Source organism: Strix uralensis, chromosome 3 (genome assembly GCF_047716275.1).
Source record: "Strix uralensis isolate ZFMK-TIS-50842 chromosome 3, bStrUra1, whole genome shotgun sequence".
Taxonomy (NCBI): Eukaryota; Metazoa; Chordata; class Aves; order Strigiformes; family Strigidae; genus Strix; species Strix uralensis.
In genome coordinates, this window is record NC_133974.1 from 40,916,022 (window position 1) to 40,939,404 (window position 23,383).

The 23,383-nt window shown below is 42.3% G+C and overlaps 2 protein-coding genes and 1 long non-coding RNA gene across 4 annotated transcripts; 2 read left to right on the forward strand and 1 right to left on the reverse strand.

Moving 5' to 3' along the window:
* Positions 1–1,134: 1,134 nt before the first annotated feature.
* LOC141940693 (uncharacterized) lies at positions 1,135–5,524 on the reverse strand. The gene is made up of 2 exons (XR_012628078.1): positions 5,260–5,524; positions 1,135–3,188 (listed from the first exon to the last, which is right to left on the reverse strand). It is a non-coding gene; the product is annotated as an uncharacterized LOC141940693 (long non-coding RNA).
* Positions 5,513–8,412, forward strand: SMIM8 (small integral membrane protein 8). 2 transcript variants are annotated; one of them, XM_074862022.1, is made up of 3 exons: positions 5,513–5,627; positions 6,686–6,827; positions 7,799–8,412. In XM_074862022.1, exons 2-3 carry the CDS (start codon positions 6,708–6,710, stop codon positions 7,955–7,957), a joined length of 279 nt encoding a protein of 92 aa, XP_074718123.1. In that variant the 5' UTR covers positions 5,513–5,627; positions 6,686–6,707; the 3' UTR covers positions 7,958–8,412. The 2 variants fall into 2 exon arrangements, with proteins under 2 accessions (XP_074718123.1, XP_074718124.1); XM_074862023.1 differs by lacking the exon at positions 5,513–5,627 and adding an exon at positions 5,717–5,784.
* Positions 8,413–10,591: 2,179 nt separating this feature from the next.
* On the forward strand, positions 10,592–18,619 carry C3H6orf163 (chromosome 3 C6orf163 homolog). Its single transcript, XM_074864732.1, is given in 7 exon segments — positions 10,592–11,412; positions 13,512–13,606; positions 14,167–14,274; positions 16,493–16,566; positions 16,568–16,698; positions 18,046–18,265; positions 18,267–18,619. Coding segments are annotated over 7 exon segments (1,056 nt in total). The 5' UTR covers positions 10,592–11,264; the 3' UTR covers positions 18,547–18,619.
* Positions 18,620–23,383: the final 4,764 nt, after the last annotated feature.

Here is a 23,383-nt window from a genome sequence, read left to right on the forward strand (position 1 = left end):
ACCGCAACATCAAAATAGCAAGAAAGGCCTTCACAAAATACTTCTTGACTCTTAGCACCCCTTGATAGTACGGTTTCTACATTTTTTTCAGAAGAACTTTGTCCATTTGAAAAACTTGAAACCGCTGTATGGAATTACAGTAACCTTCTGAAATCATTTAACTGACCTAAGAGATTTAACTCCCACCCTGTTTGGTCTTTGATATTTTACATCAGATTTGTATTTTGGGTTCTTTTGAGCAAGTAAATTGTCCACTAAAGACAAATATTCTTTTAGGCACACATTACTCCTAACAATATATTACACAAATGTTCAGACAGGTCTTGCTATTAAAATTTTAAATTATAGTGGTTTTTCCAAGTAACTGAAGCCTGGGGTTTTTTATGGATGTGTATTTTGGTTACTGTACATGCTAATCAATTCCCACACTGGACTAGGCAGCTGAGCCACTCCCCACCAGAAAGCCGATAACTTTATTTTTAATAACTAAGCAATGAAGTAAGTATTTATGTCCTGCCTTATGCATCTTATCAAGCATCAATGCTTTGGCAATCATTTTTACCTGGGATGTGGCTATACTGCTGAGTAACATTACAAAAAAAAGCAGGAAGACTGAACTCCTTGCCTCTTAAATGAATTCTTCATGGTATAATTTATTCACAGTATAATTTATTTAGCTTAAACTTACTGTGGCTTTTATTTGGGAATTATATGTGAATGTTCAGTAGTTTTACGGAGAGGAGAGTATCACATAGCCTAACACATGTGCCTGAATCAAGACCTTGGTACTGTCCCCAGAGAAGCTGATGCCTGCAGCAAGTGACTGAAGGTGCCAGAGCTTGGAGCTGGCCTGCAGGTAACGCAGAGCCTCCCAGCTGCCTGCTGGAGGGACCTACTTGCCAGGCGAGTGCCTTCCTCTTGGTACTGCTGCTGAATGCCTGACAAAAGCCACGGCCGGCTGAATAAGGTTCAGTTCACATCAGTAAATCAAAGGCCAAAAATCACCGTAGGAATATTGTGATTACCTGTAGTACTGAGAAAGCCAAAATATAACTTTAGATCTAAACTTTATTATGGTATCAAAGGTATCTGAGCAATTGTAACTGTCATATAGAGATAGAAAAGAAAAAAGCCCCAACAGCCCATTTTTTATTAATTGGAACTGCATGGTTACAATCCCATCACTTAAATGTCAAAGCTGTTTAAGCATCTTTATGACCCCCCCCAGTTATATCCCCATTGTATCTAGCATATGAACGTCAGACACGGCCACTCTCTACTGTATTTTGTTACATGGTGGTATTTAGATATTAAAAGACAAGCGTAAGGTGCAGAAAATCTGAAGAGCTGCAGATTACAGAGCGTCAGAGTCCTTTACTACAGAGTTCACTCTGTTAAACCTGTGAAATTTCTACCCAACGGAGTCTACCTAGGAGCTGTGTTCCATGCCCAAGATCTGAACAGTGCCTAGATCAGAGAGGGCACTAGCTGAAGGATTTTAATTTATCACAGTTTAAGCTGACTGGGAACCCTGGTGTTGCAGACAGAGGTTAGTCCTGGTCTGTGCCCCCACTTCCAACTGCATTACCCTGCTTACATCAGACTGTCTCACCCATCCAATTGAAATACAAACTTTATTCTTCTTTTTTCTTTTCTGGCAATGTTAGTTTTCAGCTGGACCAGGGAGTAATATCGGCATACTCCAAGGCTGAGCAATTCTGAGTCCTCGTGCAAGGAAGGCCACAGTAACCACAAGTGAAAAGAGGTCTCCCCTTGCACCCTCCTTTTTAGAGATGTAGTCTTAAAGTAGGTCAAGTTTGTCTTTAAACCCCACTCTAAGATATCTGGCTGTGTATTGTTGTAGTGAGCAAATTCAGCGCTGCACATGTTTCTCTGCTCTTCCTTTTAAGCAGAAACTAGCTTTTTCTTTCCAGAGAGGATGCTTTGGGTTTTGATATTATTGTGTTCCCAGTCGGAAACAATTTGCCCACTCATTAATGAAAGTAGAACCAAACAGAGTGCCTTCTCCCTTCCATATTGAATTCAGTTAAAAAGATTTATAAGCCTGATTAGTATTTGAAGAATAACAATCACTTTAATCTTTGCTGGAAAGCCTGGCTGGGTGATTTGTTTTTTTCTGTCTCTCAGACACAGCTGGCTAACAAGTGTTATAGAAGACATGCACATAATGTTATGAAACACAGAAGATTCACTCTAGGAGATTTTTGTTTTTAAAATGCATATTGCCTTAAAACTGGTTTGGATTGTCAGTGGTAGGGTCCCAACTGCTGCATGCTGCTGTCTGAAAACTCTTGTTTTCTTTCAGTGGGAACAATACAAACAAGCAATAGCAGCTGAAAAACAGCATAAGAGCTCTTGAGACTGACGTGAGCTGAGCAACAAGCACGCAGAAAGCTCTCAGTGCCACCTCGGTCTAGCTGGAGATCTGTTTGTTTCTTCTTCTGCATTTATGTCCTTACTATGGCAATACTGTTTCACATGCCGCAGTGCAACAATGGTTCCCCTCACCATTAGCTGTGAGTAAGGTGGAGGAAGTACTTGTAATTCCTAATGTTTGCTTTCCCTTCTCCCCCAGACTTGTTCAGGACAAAAGAAATCCCAAGTGTCAACTCTAATTAAAACACTCTGAAACTCACAATGTATAAAACATTGTAAAAATCAGGCAAAACGGGAATGAAAGTAAACACTACACATTCATGTATGAAAATGCTAACAAACGCATGATGGAAGTTGCCTCTCTCACTACAAGTCATACCAGTGCTGAAGTCCCAGTGTTGATGCAAAAAGAATTTTTTCTGTCCACAACAGCTCTGTAACTGTGTTTCTAAAGTAGGGATAAGCTTATCGGTAGCCCAAGGCACGCTATCTTTATTTTGAAGACAATGTGAAGCTCCATTCTTGTGCAGTACTTGAAATAAACAGGAGCTGTGAGGTGAATCAGCAAAGATGTGGAGGCAGGCAGCTGCTCCCTGGGCTGCATTAGTCTGGCTATCGCATGCCAACGACGTCTGCAGGACACAGCATCAGATTTGCTCTGTTCCCTACAGGGGCTCTTCTGCAGCTCAAATGATAAGGGGATGCGAGTCTCAAGAAAAGCAGAAACTTCTATTAAGTTCTGAATGGCCACAGCACACAGCACAATACTGAATGAGGAATCCCAAAGGAATCTATTTAAAAGAAAAATATATGTCAGTAACAGGCTCAGGTTTGGAAAAGGAAGGTTTTTTGCATGGTTACTTTTCAGGATAGATACTCAGATATCAAGTGGATGGGTGACTCAGAAATACCACAGATGTTTACAATTCTACCCTTTCTAGAGTCTCTTCTATAAAAAGATGGCAGACAACTTTATAAGCCTTGACGGATTGAGCATTTCAACATCCTGTTGGGTCAGATGATAGCAACACAATATTCACATTAAAGACAAAATAAGACACTTTCCCACAGTCATAAAGCAAAATGAGAAACAGTAAGCAGTCTAAGATTTTCTTCATGCAGAGTTAATCTGGTTAGTGGGCTCCTGCTCAACATACACTCAGTAACAGCATTCACATCATAACCCAACCCCCCAATCCCATTTCTACGTCCCTCTCTGCTTCTCCTTCTACATGTAACATCTTATCCCACAACTCTTCACATGGAGAATTATTTTCTTTCCAGCTGATGGTGTTCTTTGTCCTGTGTATGACTTCTTCCCTCATCAATGATATCTGAGACTTACCTGTCCTTTATAAGACAGATGGGAACTGCTAGAGAGCTAGCAGCTGTCTAACAATCTTTGCCACCATTATCAAGCAAATGTATTCTGGCATAAATCTATCATACCATGACCTGGAAAATATTGTTATGACCCTGGCTGACTTTGGGTCGGAAGTTTTATCTGTGTGGATGGGGTCAGTTAATGACAGTGACTGCTGGGAAGAGGTGCACATGCTGATAAGCCAGTGCACTTCTCAGTGTGGTGATATAAATGTTTTGCATTCCCATATACAATGTGTCAATTACTTGGGCCCTGAATGCAGAATGTCTCCTACAGGTGTGTAAAAACTCCCCCTTCCCTCAAGAAAACGAAGGTACCTTCCCCAAAACCAAGGCTCATGCAAAAACCTTGTATGGTCTTCTTTCAATTACACAAACATGAAAACAAACGAGAGCAGCAATCTTCATTCAGACCTGACTTTCTACTCAATGGTTTCCAAACAAAATCAGTTGTGTGGCACATGCTGCCAAAACAATAGCTACCAGATTAGCAGATGGTATGTTGTGAATTAAATGTTGACACAAACCCAGATATACCACTCAATCCTCTCTTGACACTAAAACTTATTTCCCTACTATTTTTCTCACCTCATGATATTTACACAAAGCAAAAAAAAAAAAAAAAAAAAAAAAAAAAATTTTTCTTTAGATACTCCATCCGGATTTAGAAAGGACAAGTTTACCTGCAATATCCTATTACTCTGCCATCTTTACAAAAAATAGAAAAATTCAGTTTGTTTACTGTAAAAGAAAACATGGAGCAAGTGGTTCTGAGAGCCTGGATACCTCTACATTTATGTTTGTCCCCCTCTGCCTCCACAGCTGCAGTAACCAGACGCTCCACAACAGTCCTCACACACCCTTCAGATATGGAGAAGTGTGAGCTGGTGGTTTGAGTCCACGGATGTACTAATCCACCAGCTGGCTGCAGCTAAATCTCTGTGATATTATTCGTCACGTCTCAGTTCTGCCCCGCCTGTTATCTCGGGGAGCACTAAACTGGGTCTCTCCCTACCCTCCAGGTATTGGTTTTCCCAAAATTTTAAATTTCTCCCCTTCTTTCTAACACAGCTGAAACTGCCGAATGACATCGAAGTCAGTAGAGACAGAGCAGACAGATACGATCCCATGGGCTTTGTTTCCTCTGGACTCCGGGTCATTAACTTCACTGTTTACAAATAACAGAAAACAAAACAATGCAAAGGAGCATTTACATAACCAGGAGTTTCCAAACGCCCGGAATCTTGAGTTCAGATCTAAACACTAGAAATTGGATGCTTAAATCGCACCGTATTTTTCTGCTCAAACAACTGCATTTCCAGAGACGCATCTCGCATGAAACACCGCTTCCCGACCCCGGCCCTCGGGATCAACAGATGAGGGAATCTCACCGCTTCTTTTTCCATTTCCAACATTTAAAATATAATTGCTGTCAGCCAAAGTACCAAGATTTACACCCACTGAACGAATCGCGCACACCTCGCGGGGAGTTTACAGGAGCTCGCCCGCCTGCTGCGGGGCCGCGGGGCGACCGGGGCCTGCCCGGGCGCTGAGGAGCGGCCCGGCGATGACGCGCTCGTCTTCCGACCGAGACAGCTTCTTCCCCCACCTCCCGCTTGTTATTCGGAGCTGTGCCGGGGGAGGGTGACCACAACCCCGACCCAGAAGGACGCGCTCCCGCAGCCCCATCCCCGTCAGCCTCCGGCCCCTCAGACAAGCGGGGCGGGGCCCGGGCGCGCTCCCGCCCGCGCCGCCGGCCTCCGCCCAGGAGGGGGCGCAAAGGCGCAGGCGCAGGCCTGTATCGTTCCGCCCCGCCCCCAGCGGTGAGGCCCCGATCGCGGCGCGGGGTGAGTAGCGGCGGGGGAGGGGGCGCCGGGGGCGCGCGGGGCGTTCACCGTCACCCGCCGCCTCCTTAGGCGCCGTTGGAGCATGGCGGCGCTTTGGCCCTGCGCGTTACCTCCCCGCCGGGCTGCTTCTCTGGGAAACCACCCCCTTCGTCCCCGGGTTAGCGGCGGTAGCGGCGTTAGGAACCCCCTCACCGCCCGGGGGGAGGTTTCTGCCCTTGCCCTCGCCGCTTGTGCTGCTCGGGGGCCGGTACCGGGGAGCCAGGCTGGGCGGTTATGCCTGACGGATGGCCTGGCGGTGTGCCACCCTGCCGCCCTGTGCTCGGCCGTGCCTTGTGCCGGTGTGGTCGCCGTCACCCGGCCTCCATGCTGCCCTGACCTCCCCGCCGTGCCTAGGGCCTGCGGGAGGAGGCCCGGGGCCATTGCTGGGTCGAGTTGGTGATTCCTGTCCCTGGGTCTTTGTCTGTGCTCCTCTTGTGTAAACTACGGGGCAGGGGTCCTTAGCACCGTGTGTTCTCTGCCCCTCAGTAAGCGGGATTAACCAAGGGCATGTTTTGCTCACCTTGGCTCAGGTGGTATCTTGCAGGTGACCTGCCCCTTGTGTGTAAAAGTGAGACCTGAGTCAGGGCTGCTGAGATGGGTGGATAGAGTGACTGCATGACAGTGGGGCATGAGCTCTCCTGTCACATGTAAGGCTTAAAAAAAAATTAAAAATATTCCCTGGCATTGTCTTTTTAGCCAGTGGTCTGAAGACCCCTACTCGGTCTGCAGGTAGCTAAAGCATTAGCCAAAGGCAAGTAAAAAACTCCAAGCCCATTATCAGAAGTCTTGCATTTGCTTTATAGAGATGTGCATCTCCAAAAGTTAATTTTAAGATGCACAAAATTGACAAGATTGGAAATCAGTGTGCTTAAGCTGGGAATATTAGCTAACACCAATAGCAATCATATACACAAAAATCCATGCTGTAAGAAGACAAGCTGAGTGTGAACTCATATTCAGTGAATGTAGTTCTTTCAGTTTTTTAGAAAAATGATGTCTATTTTTCATTCTGTTTTTAGGAAGTATTCAACAATAATTCAAATGTCTTCCATCAAACCTCCAAATGAAAATGAAACACCCAAAGAGAGAAAACCAGGACTGAGGAGTGTTCAGACAACTATGCTCTTCCGAGCTGTGAACCCAGAGCTTTTCATTAAACCTGTAAGAGGCTCATTCTGAGAGAAACTAAATATGCTTGGAGAGACACGGTTGCTTTAAAATAATCATCGCAATTCTGTGTACATTATATAACCAACTCTTGTTATGCAAACCACTCAGTAATGTAACTAAAAATATTTTTACTTTTTTTCCGCTCTGATTATTAGGAGCCCAGAACATTACATGGTTTATTCCAGGGTTTATTTCACTGTTACATTGTCTGATTCTTTAGTACCTAGCCAAGTCACTTTCAGAAAAACTCTTTACAGGCATATTACCCATGTAATTTGACAGGTTAAGTAATAGGAGTCCTCTTTAATATTTAAAAGGGAACAAATCATAAAATGCAAGCTTTTTGATATGAAAGGAAGGGATTTTTGGCAGCTTTTCAATATTTTTGATTTTTCTTTTTCTTGCTTTAATAATTAAGTTGATGATACTTAGGTTTTATTTACACTTGCAGAATCCAGCAAGACTGGGTGAAATTTCGGTCATATAATAAAAGCCAATATTAGATTTTGTGATGATAATACATGATACGTTTTAGAGGAATATAATGAAGGTTGCTTGGCAGGAGCAGAGTCCATTGTCCCAGTAGTATATCCAGATGAATTCTGTTAGAAGTTTGTAGTAGCTCCCTTTAACAGTTGGTTTTGGCCTGTTCATTCATGCTCAAGCAGCATTTGTGACCAGCAAAGGGCAGAGCACTAGGCAGTGCAGTGTTCTGTCTCTGCAAAGAGTCTTCTTTTTGAAAGGGATTCCTTTTGCTATCAGAAAATCGAGTCTCCCTTCTTGCTGCTTATCAAAGTCATTTGGATCAGTCTGCAAGAAGGCAGTGATGATTTTTGCAGATACAGTTTTTTGCACAATAATTTACTGTTCACTTTCTAAGCTGAGACAGAAGAATGTAATGTTTGTGTTGAATGAAAAATGTTTTGACTAAAAACACGTACTAATTTTTTTTTTCTTGTCAGAACAAACCTGTGATGGCATTTGGACTCATAGCAATTACCCTCTGTGTGGCCTACCTTGGTTATTTGCATGCCACAGTAGAGAATAAAAAGGAACTCTATGAAGCAATCGACAGTGAGGGGTCCAGGTATATGAGGAGGAAAACTTCCAAGTGGGACTGAGAACATAAGGAAGGAAATCAGCAAATCAGTCACAGAACTTTTCAAGGCAAAAATAATGGATAAATGTCTCTCTTACTATTCAATCCAATATAAGTTGCTTTATAAAATGCTGTGCCTGTACGAATAAATTGCAATTAAGATACATACGAATTTTAAGAATTGCTGTCTGCGATCTCCACAGTATGTCAGAAGATAGGCAATTAACTTAGAGGTGCAGTCAGCACTGGTAAATGCCTTAGAAATTCACATGATAGTTCAGCTCACTTCTCTCTTTGCTTTGATTAAGTAAAAACACACGTTTGTCTTATTTTTTAAACAGAAGGTATAATGTATTGTGTGTGCAAAGAAAAAGTTGATCTCTTGAAAGTTGATAATTAACAGTGGGGCAAGTAAAATAACTTTAAGGCAAGAAAGATCTGATAAAGCAGTCATGGAATAAAGGAATTTGTAAAACACTGGCCAGAATAATCTTTGGATGCTCATACACTCTTCCTTACAAATGGAAAAAAAAAATCTGTAGCTAGATAGAGGAGAAAAAGTGACACATGAGTGCTTCTTCCAAGAGGAGGGCAGGAGAACCCCAGCCATTACCTTTCCTGTTTGGCATCATATAGCAGATCAGTGAACATGCCAGTATCAGCTTGCCAGTCGGTATGTATAACTCCAGGTTAGCCAGAGGTTGTGTAGTGTTCTTGACTGGTCAGCAGGACTAGTTTATTTAAGCTGCATTCAAAAATTAAATTTATATTGCAAAGTACATTATATGACATTAATTTATTACAGATTAGTGAACTCAAAATAAGGAATGGAAAGTCTAAAATCTACAGGTTCTTACAGACAGAGAAAAGAACGTATCCACCTGCACAAGCCTAGTCTTGGCGAAGAGCCCCACGTGTGGGTTGGAGGCGGCCCCTCGGCAGTAGCTGGCTGCTGCCGCTGTGAGTGCGGCTGGAGGGCGGGCGGTTTTTTTAGCGCAGGAGGTGCTCCCCTGTGAGCCTTTACCTTGAGCAAGCTGTACAGGTGGGTGCTTTCCTTTTCCAGCACTGAGGCCTTCTGTGAGCTCCTCCAGCTGCTTCTGTGTGATATTTCCTAGACGGTATCCTGTTAACCAGACTGCAGAACGTGTGGTGGGAGAGCACACATCAGGTCGTGCCCTTTTTCCACTACAGACCCTCATTAACGCTCTGGTTGCATTTTTCCCTGCGGCTCCTCATATTTACAGGCCCATCAAGGGCTCCCAAGAAGCTGAGAGACCTCTTTGTTAACCCTCTCCTGCCCAAGGTGGCTTCTGTCAGGCCAAAGAAGCAGCAACATGCAGAGACATCTGCTTTGCCACTCTGGGAATTGCTTTGGGTTTTGTAATTGAAGGATTTTGCTACTGAAGATAAAAAATGTGACCCACTGCCTTGAGGGACAGCAGTTGCTCTATGGGATGTCTCTGCATTTCCCCCTGAATCTTTTGCCTTGAACCTATGATTTTCATCCTGTGTGTGTTTTATAGTTACCTGTATCCCAAATTCAGCTGGGCCTTGGTTTGGCTACCTCATGCCTGAGAAGGGAAGTGAGCTCTACCTGCAGTAAAGCTATAAAAAAAATAACATTTTTACAGCCTTTAAAGGCATATTCCCCTCTGAGCCTAGCTGCCTCACAACAGCAAGAACCTGGGCAAATCTGAAAACTTGCAGGTGAGGAAACTACTTGCCTTTTGATTGGTGAAGGAATTTCCAGGTGAATTGATGAAATATTCAGAGCTATCACATGCTGTGTATATCCTGTAGAATATGTTTTGTTTGATAGGATGTGATGGATCTTTAGGAACTAGTCTGTTCTTTAAAAAGGATCACACAGGATTTTAGCTCTCTTCAGTTCATGCATGAATCTTATATGTTTGCATGAATTTAACTGATTTTTTCCAAAATCAGTGCTACAGTAAGCATTTTAACTTATTTTTCTGGAGGCTTTTAAAATATGCACTTTGATCCTTATACCTGCAGGTGATTCGAAGTGAGAAAGCCCAGTGTCTTATTTTCACATATTTGAGAATAATGCAGGAATTGTGTTCTCAAAATTTTGGATTATGTTTTGTGAAGTGAATATGGATCTGGATGTTACTGGGGGGAAAGGAAGTGGGGGTGGGGGGAACGGTTAAAGATAAAGGTGTGGGACTGACCCAGGCAGGATCTGGGCGATGTGCATGGCAGTGGCACTTCAGAGAAAAGCTGTGTGAGATGGGGCCTCTTACCTGTTGACTGGAGTCGAGTCCTGTTAACCAGGTTAATTTAGAACTGCCCTGGTTGAAAGCAGACTATTTAGTGTTGTTCTTATTATTAAGGAGCTTCTCCATTTTTTTTGTGGCAGCTGTTGTACAGGTAACTTTTAACGCTACAAAAATGATATATAAACAGCAGATAAAGCAGTGCAAATACAGAGAAGAATATAGTAAACTAATGGGTGTTACAGTATTGATACTGGCATTTGCTGTTTTAAGTACCTGATTTATATCATAAAAACGTTGTGTGTATAGGGATTAAAGGGAAAAAAAAAAACCACCAGACAAAACTACATCAGTAACAAAATTTGTTCACTCAACTCTGAAAGCAGTTTCCCTTATACGTTTGGAGGGTAAGCAAACGGCACCAATACAATTTGTTTTGTTCTGCTTTTATCAGTTTAATCTTCAAAGTAGTAATAATTATCTACAATGGATGGCAGCTGGCTTGACAGCAACTGTGAGTCAAAATGATTTCCCGGGCAAAGGCTCTTTCAGGTTTTTGCCAATTCCTCATTGTCTGTGCTGGCTTTCACATCTTTACCAAGAACAGCAACAAAATGCTGTGATTCAGATATCTGAAACGGTAGCTATTGTACTGTTCCTAAAATCTCCTTAGACTACATGGTTTCAATGTTGACATTCAACAACAAAAAAATGCATTGAAAAGCCAAAGCCCGCTGTGGCTGCTAAACTATTACCAGGAAAGTTAGTTCTTTGTGAGCAAAACCAGCCCTGCCCAGTAACAGTTGCTTCGCAGGGAGCTGGATTAAGGCTGGAAGGGGTCACTTCATGCAACCCTCCCTCGTCATCTGCCTGCAGCCTGTTACCGAGTTGTCAGCATGTGTGAATCCTAATCTGAAGGCAAATGTTTCGGTTAACTTGGTAAAAAGTAACGGTCAATGATTTTTCTCTCTTCACCGGCTTGCATGTTTTCTGTAGCAACAAGAAGTGCTTTGCCTGCAAGCAAGAGATCTATCAAGAATAGTGTTCTGACATTTTAGTAACTCTATTACAGAAAAATACTAGAATACCACAATGATTAGAAATCCTGATCTGGACTCCTTTGTTTGTTGCGCTGTATGTTCAAAAATAATGCCACCACCACCTTCCAGCACTACTTTTGGTCGGATTCTGGAGTACAAGCCTTTCAGAACACAGTGTTGCACTCATTGTAATATACTGGGTAAATTTGCTTCTGAAATGCTTTCCTCACAATCTGAGATTTAGGAAAACTCCAAGAGCTGTTGTATCCATCTGTTCTTGACAGTCATGAAGCCATTCACATCTTGGTAAGAAAGAACTGCACTTACCTTCTGAATATTAATAAACCGGGTATATTCAGAGGGGGGGGCAGGGTCAGCCGTCCTGTGGCGCATGAAGGCATTGAGACTTGGGCATAATGAAGTGCAAAAGAGAATTAGCTGCAAGACCGTTAGCAAATGTTTTCTAAGGCTCCAGTAGTTTGGGAAGAACTATGCTTGACTTAACATTTGCAGAGATCATCCCCTCATCCTTCAACAGGACACAGCTGCAATGTTTTATCCTGAATCCTACCTTCTTACACCTGATTCTGGCTGCTGACCTTAGACTGAGGCTCTGGAGAGCCTCTTGGGCTTTGATTTTTTTTTTTTTTTTCTGGCATACCACCATCAACCTCAACAATGAAGGAAAGCGTATGGTAGCATTCATATGTTTGAGTGAGCAATATATGCTATGCCTAATTGTCACAGAGGTTTCTGATCAGCAGTGTAAAGTTTTGTAGAAATCGTGTTGTGCATTTTAATTAATGTGCATCGTAAAGAGGAGCATGCTTGGTTTCTATTTTAAACAATATCAAGAGATTATCTGTACTGAGGGCCCGGCAGCAGGGTGAGTGCCGTGCATGTCTCAGATCAGGAGGTTTCAGCCCTACGTCGACACACACAGTGTAAAACACTGGTCAGAAGGCCAGTGAGTTTCTTTTTAAAATATTTTCTCTTTACTGCTTAATATAATGGACTGAGGGAACTATGTAGTCAGAGCATAACATGCTTGTTGCTAAGATTTATGCACTGTTGGACTTCTGTTTTGCTGATTTAAATCAGTTGACCCCTTTGTCCCATCCTGCTGCTGTTTTCCATGTACTTCGTGTTAGCTCCATGAGAGGACTCTGCCCACCCATGTGGAGTGGGAAAGAAGGCTGGACTGAAAGAGGGAGACTTAATCCTCCAGTGGCTGTGTGAAAGCTAGATCTCCTGTGGCTCTATTCCTGTCAAGCACAGGCTCTAGGCCCTGTCAAGCACAGAGAATGGGATCCAAAGCAATACCCACCCAGGCTTGCACTGAGTAGGAAAGGCAGAGGAGAAGGATCTGAAATCCCACTTTTGTGGGAGGAGTTTTGGGTTGCAGAAAGGCATCTTTATCCACCTCCCTCTGCAGTGGCTTCTCTTCTGGGCAATCCTTGGTGCTGAAGACCAGCCTTTCAAATGAGTTGTCAGGGCTACCTGTTTGCTTTCACAGCATGTCTCCAGGAGGAGATGGTGATGTTGACATCTTACTTAGACCCCATCCATGTTGCTAAAGGCTCCCTGGCCTAGGACCTGTGAAGCAGTGTGGCTCACCTCCACGCTGCTTCTCTCCCCCTTTTAGAAGGGGTTAGCTGTGCTCCTGCAGCACTGGGGCTGCTTGGGCCATGGACAGACACAGCAGCCCTAGAGACAGAGGGATTGCTCTGTTCCAAACACCTGAAAAATTCTGCCATATCCCCCTGAGAATATTTATTGTGTGTCCCAAGAGTGGCATGAAGGAATCTGAGGGCATCTCAGGGCAAGAGACCTCACTGAAAGCCTTGGAGGACTCTGAGGGCACAGGGAGGCAAAGAGGTCACCATCTCACCTGTAGTATCTAAAGGGAGCACAGCTGTCCCCTGAGCAATCGTGAGGTTCATTCACAGACAGAAACAGGTTAATCATTCCCAAGAAAGCTGAGGAGTGACCTATTGCTTGCGCTGTGTGGATGGCCGCTAGGACAAGGAGTCAGGAGGGGCACCTGTGATGCTCTCCCATTGTGCAGCCTTACCTAGAAGGTGAGAGTTGGGTTCAGCACCTTCCTATTACATATATGGAACTGCACCAGCAGTAACAACTGTGTTTTCCTGTATGTGAAATGAGGGTGTGTGCTTTTTAGCCTTTTGATTTTTAATTCAGCTGCGGAGCCAAGCAAAGGGGTCAGGGGAGGGGAGAGGCACAGGTTTCTGCACTCTGGTTGTTTGCTGTGCATGATCTGCTCGTGTTGATTGTGCAGAGATTGGAGCAGACATTCAACAAGAACCACATGAAAAGAAGGAGGCAGAGATACAAGAGCACACTGAAAAAATAAAAGCTGAACTTTGGTCTCAGGTAAATTAAATTATGCTCCTGTCATTTAAATGATGAATATTCTTTGGACTAATTGCTATAGCATAAAGACCGCTAATAAAGAACTTTGAGGTCACTGCTATAGAGCTATCATTAATTTCAGGTCCTCCTTTGTTCACAGATTTCTGTGTGCACATATTTCTCCAGTTTTTGATCACAACAAAGCATACTTTCAATTAATAACAAATTTTACATCTGGTATAAAAATGGCCCCTAAAGCACACAGAAGTTATTGGTTGTTAATGCTGTTCCCCATAGTGCTATATAAAATTCTGAAACAGTCCTTTATATATGTGTATATATATGTATACTGTTACAACTGTGGTGACTCAATGCTGTGTTGTGGCCACATTTTAACAGGAATCACTGCAATAAAATTGCCAAATGGGCCAAAATGTATGTTGCCATCTGGTTTTAAATGTAACTTGCTCTGATTCTTAAATAGAAAATACAGAACTATCGATTATGTAACCTCCACATCATCTTAATGGATTGTTAATATAATGTCAGCAGCTATACTTAAATAATAACTTGTTTTAAAGACTGAAATGCGGAAGCAAGATGCAGTGGATAAAGCTCTCAAAGAGGCAGCCGCTAACCACCGTGCATTTGTATAAGACCTTAAACAAAAACTTGGAAAGAAATTAAGGGTACGAACAGGTTTGCTTTCATTACTGTGGAAATAGCCAGTGTGACAGAACCATGTGTCTGACAGCCAAGAATGTCATTCTAGGTTAAAAAAAATGGGTTTTTTTCATGCTTACCATAACCAGGACCTTCATTCATCTGAGGTTTGAACTCTGGTGCCAGGAGAAGTACTTGGCCTGAAAGATGACTGGCTTTGTCTTTGTGCTAGATGAGATGTGAGCTTGAGCTGGCTGAATTTTTAATTCACTTTCAGCACATTTCAATTTTTTTTTTTTATTGAAGAAGTTTTTGGTCTTTGAAAATTCCTCATCAGGCCTTGATTCAGCCAGCCACTGAATCTGATTAGGTGCATTTCTTAAGGGCAGTTAAATATAGGCTTAATTTTGTATCTGTCCTAAAATTTTGTGTCCATCAAAGCAAGAAAGCTGATTTACTAAACCTGGATCCTAAGTGGGGTGGAGGAGAAGGAAAACTGCCAGCGTATGTATATTCCTAAATGAAGCACAGCAACTGTAGCTTTGAATTTCTATATATGCTTAGCACATGCTTTACATGGCTGTTTGGATATCTGAGAAAAGACTCAGAGATATCTGCCTTTTGGATCAGAGCCCTCCTGCTTTCCGCACTGCTTCACAGGGCTTTTTACCATTTTTTACCATTACTTTTACCAAGTACTCCTCAGTCAGGCATTACACAGTCCGTCTAACACCTGTCATCTTTAGTCTTGCAGCCTCCCACCGGCGGATGAAGGGCGCACAGAGAATTGCTGGCTTGTTTTGCTTTGGAATTTTATTTTATACAAGTTTCTAAATAGCTATCTGTTTATACTGCAGGCAGTCAAAGCAATGTGCTTGGCATCTCAAGAGGAAAAGCAGGGAGGTTTACAGTGGTCTTAAGTTTCCGGCAGAGTTCATTCCATTTTATGGATCTGTTTTCCAAGGGAGCTCTGTCTTTTGCTGTCATAGCATCTGCCAACAATAGTTGGCAGAAGCTCTGTTTCTCGTGTTTAACCATTCAATTACTTGCCATAAGCCTATTATATATCTTCATAGAACTGAGTGCTCAGGATTTGAACATGTACCATTTGTTTGTCCTGGTAACATTGGCTCCAGTGACTAAGGACTAGGGAGCAGATACAGAATTCTACAGCTGAAACAAAAGAAGAGGCAGATATAACTACGGTAATTGCAAGATATTTTAAATTTGGTGGTTTGTGTTTCTTGCAGTTCATCTTAAGAGGTGTGTTAGCAGTGAGCTAACTGCTAGTGAGCAGTTAGCTTGAAGAGGTGATGGCAGAAAATGTACTCAGCATCTGTCTAAGCAAACAGATAGTGGCAGCCAACAAAACATATCACCGAATGAGTGATTGAAGTGGGTTTTTACGTGTAGGATACGTCAAAGACAACTGCTTTCAACTGATAACCTTGGGAATGGCTTCTTGCAGCAGTGCTGATGTGGCTGTTCCACAACCACTAATGGTCAGATGGTTTTAGTTAGGCTTCTTGTAGGCAGGTCCTATTACTCCATTTGCCAGCAGCAGACAAACAACCAGTCTCCACAAAAATACACAGAATACAAAGCTTGTACATTATGCAAGAGATTTACAGTAGACCTCATGTAACTCTGCTCATCCTGTATTAGGAAACCCACCGAGATCTAAGCAGCCAGAGCTTTCCCAATAGTGTTTTGTGACTTCTGCAGAGAATGCACTTGTCAGGGGTCTTGGAAAGAACTACGAATGGTGGCAATGCAGCGTAGATCACTGGGAACCGAGTTAAGTGGGTTGGATAGCTTTACTGGATGGTCAGGTTTGGCACTGACTGTAATGACAACAGAGGTATAGTGGTATATACCAAGTTGTCTGAGATTCCAAATGTGTGTATGTCCATCCAGATCAGCTAAGATTAGTGTTGTCATACCTTTATGTATCAGCCCAAGCAATATCTTGCTGACAAGGATACCAAGGATCAGGCTTCTTTTCCATCTCACTCTAAAACATTCCACCGGCCATGTGAGCTTGTGAAGAAAATACATCAGGGAACCTTTTGTGCCTTACGTAGAAAACATGGATGATGTGGAATTGTGCTACAGTAAGTCACTGTAATTGCCCCATAATATTTTCCTGAAGTCTGTTCTGCTGGGCTTTGCTGGGGATTGTTTAAAGACAACTGAGCAATAAGCTGTTGTCACTAATTACGTCTACTTTTAGCTTTGCTTAAGGAAGAGGTGAGGAAGGTAAAGGCAAAGATGCAGCAGTACATGGAGGATGAGCAGAAGAGAGAGGCTGAAGCAGTGCATAGCTCACAGACTTCAGTGCGTCCTCACGGAGTGTGCCCAGGAGAAGATGCAAGCGGTGGCTTAAGCCAGGAAACAGGAGAGGAAGGCAGCCCTGAAGGAAGCAGCCAGGCAGCACAGGTGCTCTTAGAGTTTCTGCTGACTTGGCTGGCAAACATGCTGTGCTAAAGAAAATAACCAGAATTGCATCAGCGTTGCTCAGATGCGGGTCTTCTAGGAAAAGACCAATGCACCCTTCAGAAAAAAATGGTTTTGGAAATGTTAAGGACCAGCAAGAGTTACAGGTTTGCTCTCTCTTGCTGATGCCCCATAGGTATTGTATTCCTAAAAGCAAGTATCACAAAGCCAACCAAGGATCCAAAAGTTTTGCTTTTTATGGCTGATTTAGAGTTACCAGAAATAAAGATCCCAGGGACCTACTGTACCATTCATGACATCTACGTAAAACTGAAAAAGATGTGTTCATATGGAGATCTGCAGGGTACAGGAGATTCTACCCATATAGATAAAGCTTTGTGAATTAAACAGCTTGGAAGTCAAAATAATAACACACCCCTCTCCCTTAAGAGTGGAATACACTTCATTTTTTGACAGCACGAACAACAAAATAACACTATCACAATGAAAAGATCAGTTCAGGTATGTTCCTTTGCAAGATTTTTTTTTTTTCTGAAGAGTCACACTGAAGTTTTGATCCATTATTTAATACCTTCATTTTCACTATTAAAACATGCCCTTTCTGACAAAGATTAATCACATTCCACATAAATTTAGCTGGTCTCTTTAACTTCTCATGTTAGCAGAGTTCTGCCAATATATCTCCAGCAAAGTGGAGGAAGCAATAACAGAGGGCAAAATTTTTTTTCTCTGCATTGAAGTATTTGGCTCAGTAACCTTAATGGATGCCTAATGCACCATGCTTTACATGTCCCTGAGCCACTCTGGTGAATAGCACCCATAATGTTTTGACTACATAATATAAATTATATGTTTTATTACTGACATGCTAGCACAAAGATGTTCTCAGTACCACTTAAACAAAATCACAGATGAATCTGTAGTATAGAAATCAGTCCTTAGATTTCACTTCAAGACAGCATTTTTACTTGGGGACAGAATTGTTCAAAGTCTATTTGAAAATCAGTGTGTACTTAAGTGCTAGCTCAAAGAGAGACCTGAATGAAGAGTGAAATAGTAATCCTTTATATCTTTCATTTGGAAGCAAGCATCATTAAATTATCACTGGATGCAACACATGCAGAAATAGAATCTTCTGCAGCTGCCTTTCTCTGCGTCATCAGTGGCCTTCTTTTACCCTATTTTGTTTCAGAGGTCCTACATCAAGTTCTGATTTCATGTATATTTATAGTTGAATAAGAGAGGTTTTACAACAACCTGAATAGACTTAAATTGTTTTTTAAATAATCTTTACTAACAGGTGTTCCCTACAAATCTTTTCTTTTTCTTTTTTTAAATAGAGCAACTCAAAGAAGAACATATGTTAGCTGAGGAACTGTATCATAAGAATATAGAGCAATTAAACAAAGAAAAATGTCATGACCTTAATATTGCCCTGAGTATCACACAAAAAGAGAATCAGATTGAGACTGAAAAAGAGCTCAAAAAAGCAGAGACTCTATATCTTGATGAGCTGGAAAAAGTGATGGTTACAGTGAAAACAGCAGAACAACAGGTAAAGACTCATGCAAAAACTGGAGAAGATGACAGATTGGAAGGGCAGCCTGGAAACTGAAATACAAGCAACAAGACAAGCTTTTCAAAAGTATATCGATGCCACATTTCCTAACCTATCCCCTGGACAAGCAGATTTTATTCTGCCATTCAGAAAAGCACTTCAGCAGAAGGATACCCCAGAAGCAGCAGAGGACAGTGACAAGTAATATAAGAGAACTAGTATTAGAAGTGTGATATTCACAGCCATGGGTAAACAGAACTACAAATGCTGGAGAATAAATTAATCTCTGTTCACTGAATTATATGAGTGTGGTTAGAACGATACAGAGAAAAATACCCACCATTATATTAAATAAAGAAGTGATGGGCCATGCTTAGAAATTATGCATTAATTTTTGTTTTGCAAATGCTAGGGCAGAGGTTGGAACATATAGCACTTGAGGACCTTCTTGCTTCTTGAGAAGGAAAAAATCTGAAAGTCTGATCAGAAAATCTGTTGCTTAGTTAAGCATCAGCGCTTGGATTGTGAGGACTGTTGGCTCTGCGCCTGAATACTCAGGTGTGGAGTAAGACACACAAGCTTTGAAAACCTGAAGCTTGGGTTCTGAGATTTACAGGGCAGTTATTCTATGTAACATTGTGTATGTCTATATAGAGTACTTGCAAGTGAGTGGTTACATGATCTGAAAATTCAGCTGGCTTGAGAGCTTGCTTTTGGGCAAAAAGTGTATGCCAGCAGGCATGCAAAATAATTTTCCTGTAAGAGAACTCAGATTTATCTATTCACATGTGCTTGAAGCCTGGGTGGCTTTAGGACAGCCTCAATACACTTGATCGGGTCTGAGATTCAGCCTGCCTAAATTTGCCTTGTCTTCACTGTGTAATAAGACTTCTCCAGCATTTGCTTAATATTCACTAAAGCTTTGTGTCTAATTCCTTTGTTACCTTTCTCCTTTGAAAACACTGTATAGCATCTTGAGTGTGAGCTGAGGAATGTGTCTTTATTGTAGGTGATAGAAAGTATAATATGGTGAAGGAAATTCTCCACAGGCCTCTTGTTTAGGAAATTTTTGAGAGCAATCTGTGCACCCTTCTTTTCCTCGTGCTCAAAACCAACCCCAGAAAACAAAAAAGCAGAATAATCTCACAGATATCTATCACTCTACCAAACTAAGAGGTAGTTGTGGATTCTTGTGGAACAGTTTAATTCATATAAAATACTTTGAATGGATATTTGACATGCTCTGGCTCTATTTCTGACCTAAACCTTACCTCAGTGAATTGTGAAAACTCTTTCTGTGGGGAGCTGATGCTCCTTGTTCATTTCCCGATGAAAAGAATCCAAACTTCATGTTCGCAGTTGTCTAATCAAATGCATAAACTGCACAGAGCCCAAGATAAAACTCGTGTTTACATCTTAAAAGTTCTTCAGCAGTCTGAAATACTCCATAAGCTCTATAAACTATTTTTTAAAGAAAACATTTACATGTGCATTAAGCATAAAGGTCTTTTGAAACTGCGTGAGTAAAATACTGGAACTAAAGTACTACCTAAAGCTGATGAGTGCTTTCTGTTGGGTTAGCTGATTAAGGGCTGACTTCAGCACACAGCATGAAGCCCAGAGGCACAGCGGCAGCTGGGGGAACTCCAACAGCCCAGTCAGAGGAATGAGCCTCCAATCCAGCCCCACCCAGGGCATCGCAGGAGGGCGTCAGCCCCATGGACTGGGGGTGAGACCCATCACCATGAGTCAACCGGAGAAGCTTTCTGGAGCACCTTGCAAACTGAGGGTGGATACAGCCTGGAGGTGTGGGACTCCTTATGGGATGCAAGGAAGAGCATTTTGGGATTGTAGGGGGATTGTACAAAGTCTTATTATGGGATGTTTAGGGAAAGAACCAATGATGGGGAAAGGGGAATCAAGGTTTGGGGAAGCAAAAGAGTGGGAAAAGAGAGGGATAAAGGAATGAAAGAGGCTGGTTACATGTAAATAAGGGCTGGTCATAGCTCACCATGTCCTGTGCCTGCTTTCTCATTGAACTCCATTTCTAACTTTTCCTGGGTGCAGAGCTTTCTCTGTGTGCATGTGTGTGCATGGAGGTCTACCAGCCAGCAGCTGGAGTTGGACCACAGATGACGGCAGTTGTGGGCTCAGGGTGCCAGCAATTGGAGAGGCTGGAGTGCATATTATGTGGGCACGTATGTCAGTGTGTAATCACTATCAAATCTCAAGACAGGCTAGCTGACAAATAGGGTAAGAGGCATGGGAGCCAAGTGATGAAGTGGCCATAAATCTAAGATACTCGAGAGACCAGAACATCTGAGATTTGGCTACTTGAGGGACCAGGTGGTCAAAACCAGTAACTGGAGAGGCTGTGCAGTCTGAGGGTTGGCTGCTGGTAAGGTCATAAGTCTGGACCAGCTACCAGACATGCTATTTGCATGCATATGTCTTCACATGAGGCAACATGAGGGACAATTCTTGCATGTCAGAAAATGAAGATGATGATGAAGTACTTCAACTCCCCTTGAACAAAGAGTTCGGGTTCTCTTACAGTGTTAAATAAGTAGGGTTTTTTGTTCTTTGCTGGGAAGGGTATAATATAATCATCATATACTTCTGCAATGCCTTACTGTTAGCATTTGTTTCAGAAGAAAAGAAATCATCCTGTCTTACAGGGTTAGCTCTCTTTTTATCTGGGATACAGTGGCAGTGACTGACACAGACCATGGCTGTCTACAGACGAACGTGTTCTCTGTGGTGGACCTTGGTCCTGGGTACCTCAGTCATCCAGACAAGACCAAGGGCCCCTGTGAGTGCACATCCAGGCCCCTCCTGACATGCCTTGGGGGCATGTTTGGAGACAGGCAGCAAGGGCTCAAGGTCTGGTCAGCTGTATCTACACATATATATACTGCGGGCACGCTCTGCGATGGACTTATCAGTGCATGCACAGCATATACAGCATAGAACAGTCTGTCAAACACTGGCATTGCTTCTCATTGCCTTTTGGGAAGGGAAAGACTGGTTTACTGCTTTCAGATATCAAGGTGAAGTTGTGTTGGCTCTGTTAGAAACAGCATGTCCTCTCAAGTCTGTGTGCTTGGCTGTGTAGAGATGAAAGGAGCCACAGCTTGGCCTAAGTGAATAGCTCTGCAGTATAAATGGATAGACAAGATAGCAAGCAGTAGAATCGCTATGGGATCTGGAGATCCATTTGCCATGGACACTGTTTGGTACTTCAAGGAAATATTTAAAAAGTAAAGTATCTAACTAAGCCCGATTTAAGATTTTTTTTCCCTTCTAGTTGTACACACTGCACAATATTAATTATGGTTGACTGGCAAGCTGAAAGAAAAAGGCTGTTTTTCATATTCTGTAAGTTTCTGCATGTCAGATACTTAACTAACAAAATCTGTGAGTACATGAGCTACTGGTAGCTAATAAAAATCAGGACTTCAGACATACAAGCAAACCTTTCATTGCATGAAGCAGAGACAGCGTATGTTTGTTGGCTTGATTTTGTTCCTGTTTGAGAAGGATTACAGCATGAAAAGTAACACTACCCACTTTACTTGTGCTCTGAATCAGAGAGAGTGTGAATACATGCTTTCTGACTGTTTGTCTGAATGATGCAAATAAAGAAGCTTTCAGATAACATCTGGACTCTAAGGTGCTGGTGATGGCACATATTGACGGTGGAGTGCATGAGACAAAACTTAGAACGGGAAGCTGTGATGCTGCAAGAAATAACACAGAAAGCAGAATTTCTCTATTAGTCATTCAGGGGATGTCTAAAATTGCCAGAAAGTACCATAGTCTCAGGAACAGTGAAACTTTCTGTCTAAGGCAATGCTATAAAAGACTGGAAAATGGGTTGTCCAATTACTGTAGCTGAACAGCTGAACTAGTAGGGAGCTGTGGAGTACGGCTGATAAGCAGGTAATTAATAAACTAGAGACATCTTGCTCGTTAGTCCCTCAAAGGTCTGCAGAAGAGATCTGTGATGTCTTAAAAGGAGGATATGCAGACTGTGAAACCTCTGAATGCCTGGCATGGAGAAATGAAGTGTGAAAGAAGCTAATGATGCTGGTAGCATTTGGAGTGTGAGCGCACACTGCCTGTGCGTGTGAGGCAATTAAGGAACCGCAGCGCCTCACGGGCAACAGACTGCAGAACGAATAAACTCTGTCTGTGCGCGGATGTAGTGTACCCACACAAATATAAACTGAGTAATTGTGATTTAAGTTACTGAAGTGATTTCCTTTGCTGGGCTTAATTAACAACAGTTCAGCATTACGTTTGCTGCTAGTTAAAATACAGATTGAGTAAAGGAAAATGAGTGAGTAATCACAAAATGCATCAAATGAGCAGTGGGAGATGCAGGTGCTGGAACAACTGGCATTAGTATTAGCCAGTAGGTACACTACATGGGTGTTTTGGGGATATCTAGGCAGGGTTCTGCCTGGAAACATGTCAGCAGTGACCAGAGGGAAAGACAAATCCTAGAAGGAAGACTGGGTCAATAACAATGATAGAAAAATCCTGTGGAGTGAGGAAACCTGTGCCTCCTCCATTGCAGTTTACTGGGACTAGCACTTAAAATGTCACCTTAGCTTTCTTTGGGCCAGTGAGCAAACCAAGAGTTAGGAAAACAACTTGACTAACAACAGCTAGTAAACTAACTCGAAGTAGAAGGATAAATAAAACTGCTGTACGCCAACTGTGACATGGCCTGCCTAAATCTTAGCTCTTCTTCTAGCTGATCATCAACAGTTTGTCTTGTTCTTATTAAAACAGTCTCTAGCGCTTTGTTTTGACTTCTTCTAAGAGTATGGCTGTCTCATTCTTATTACTGGATCTTGCCTTTCTTTTGCATGCTTGGACTTGTCCAATATACAGCTGCAGTCCTGTGTTATGCTGGTCCTAAAACTTGAGTGACTAGTGAAAAATCCTACCCATCAAGGTGTCTGAGCACCATATTTTTCCATTATTTTTCTCATAAAATTACATTCTTCCTTTCTCTAATAGACTTTCCAAAAGGCACAGGCACTTTCAGTTTGTTTATTTGAAAACTTAAGCTACACTATAAATGGAATATTGCTGGCCAAAGTTGAGCT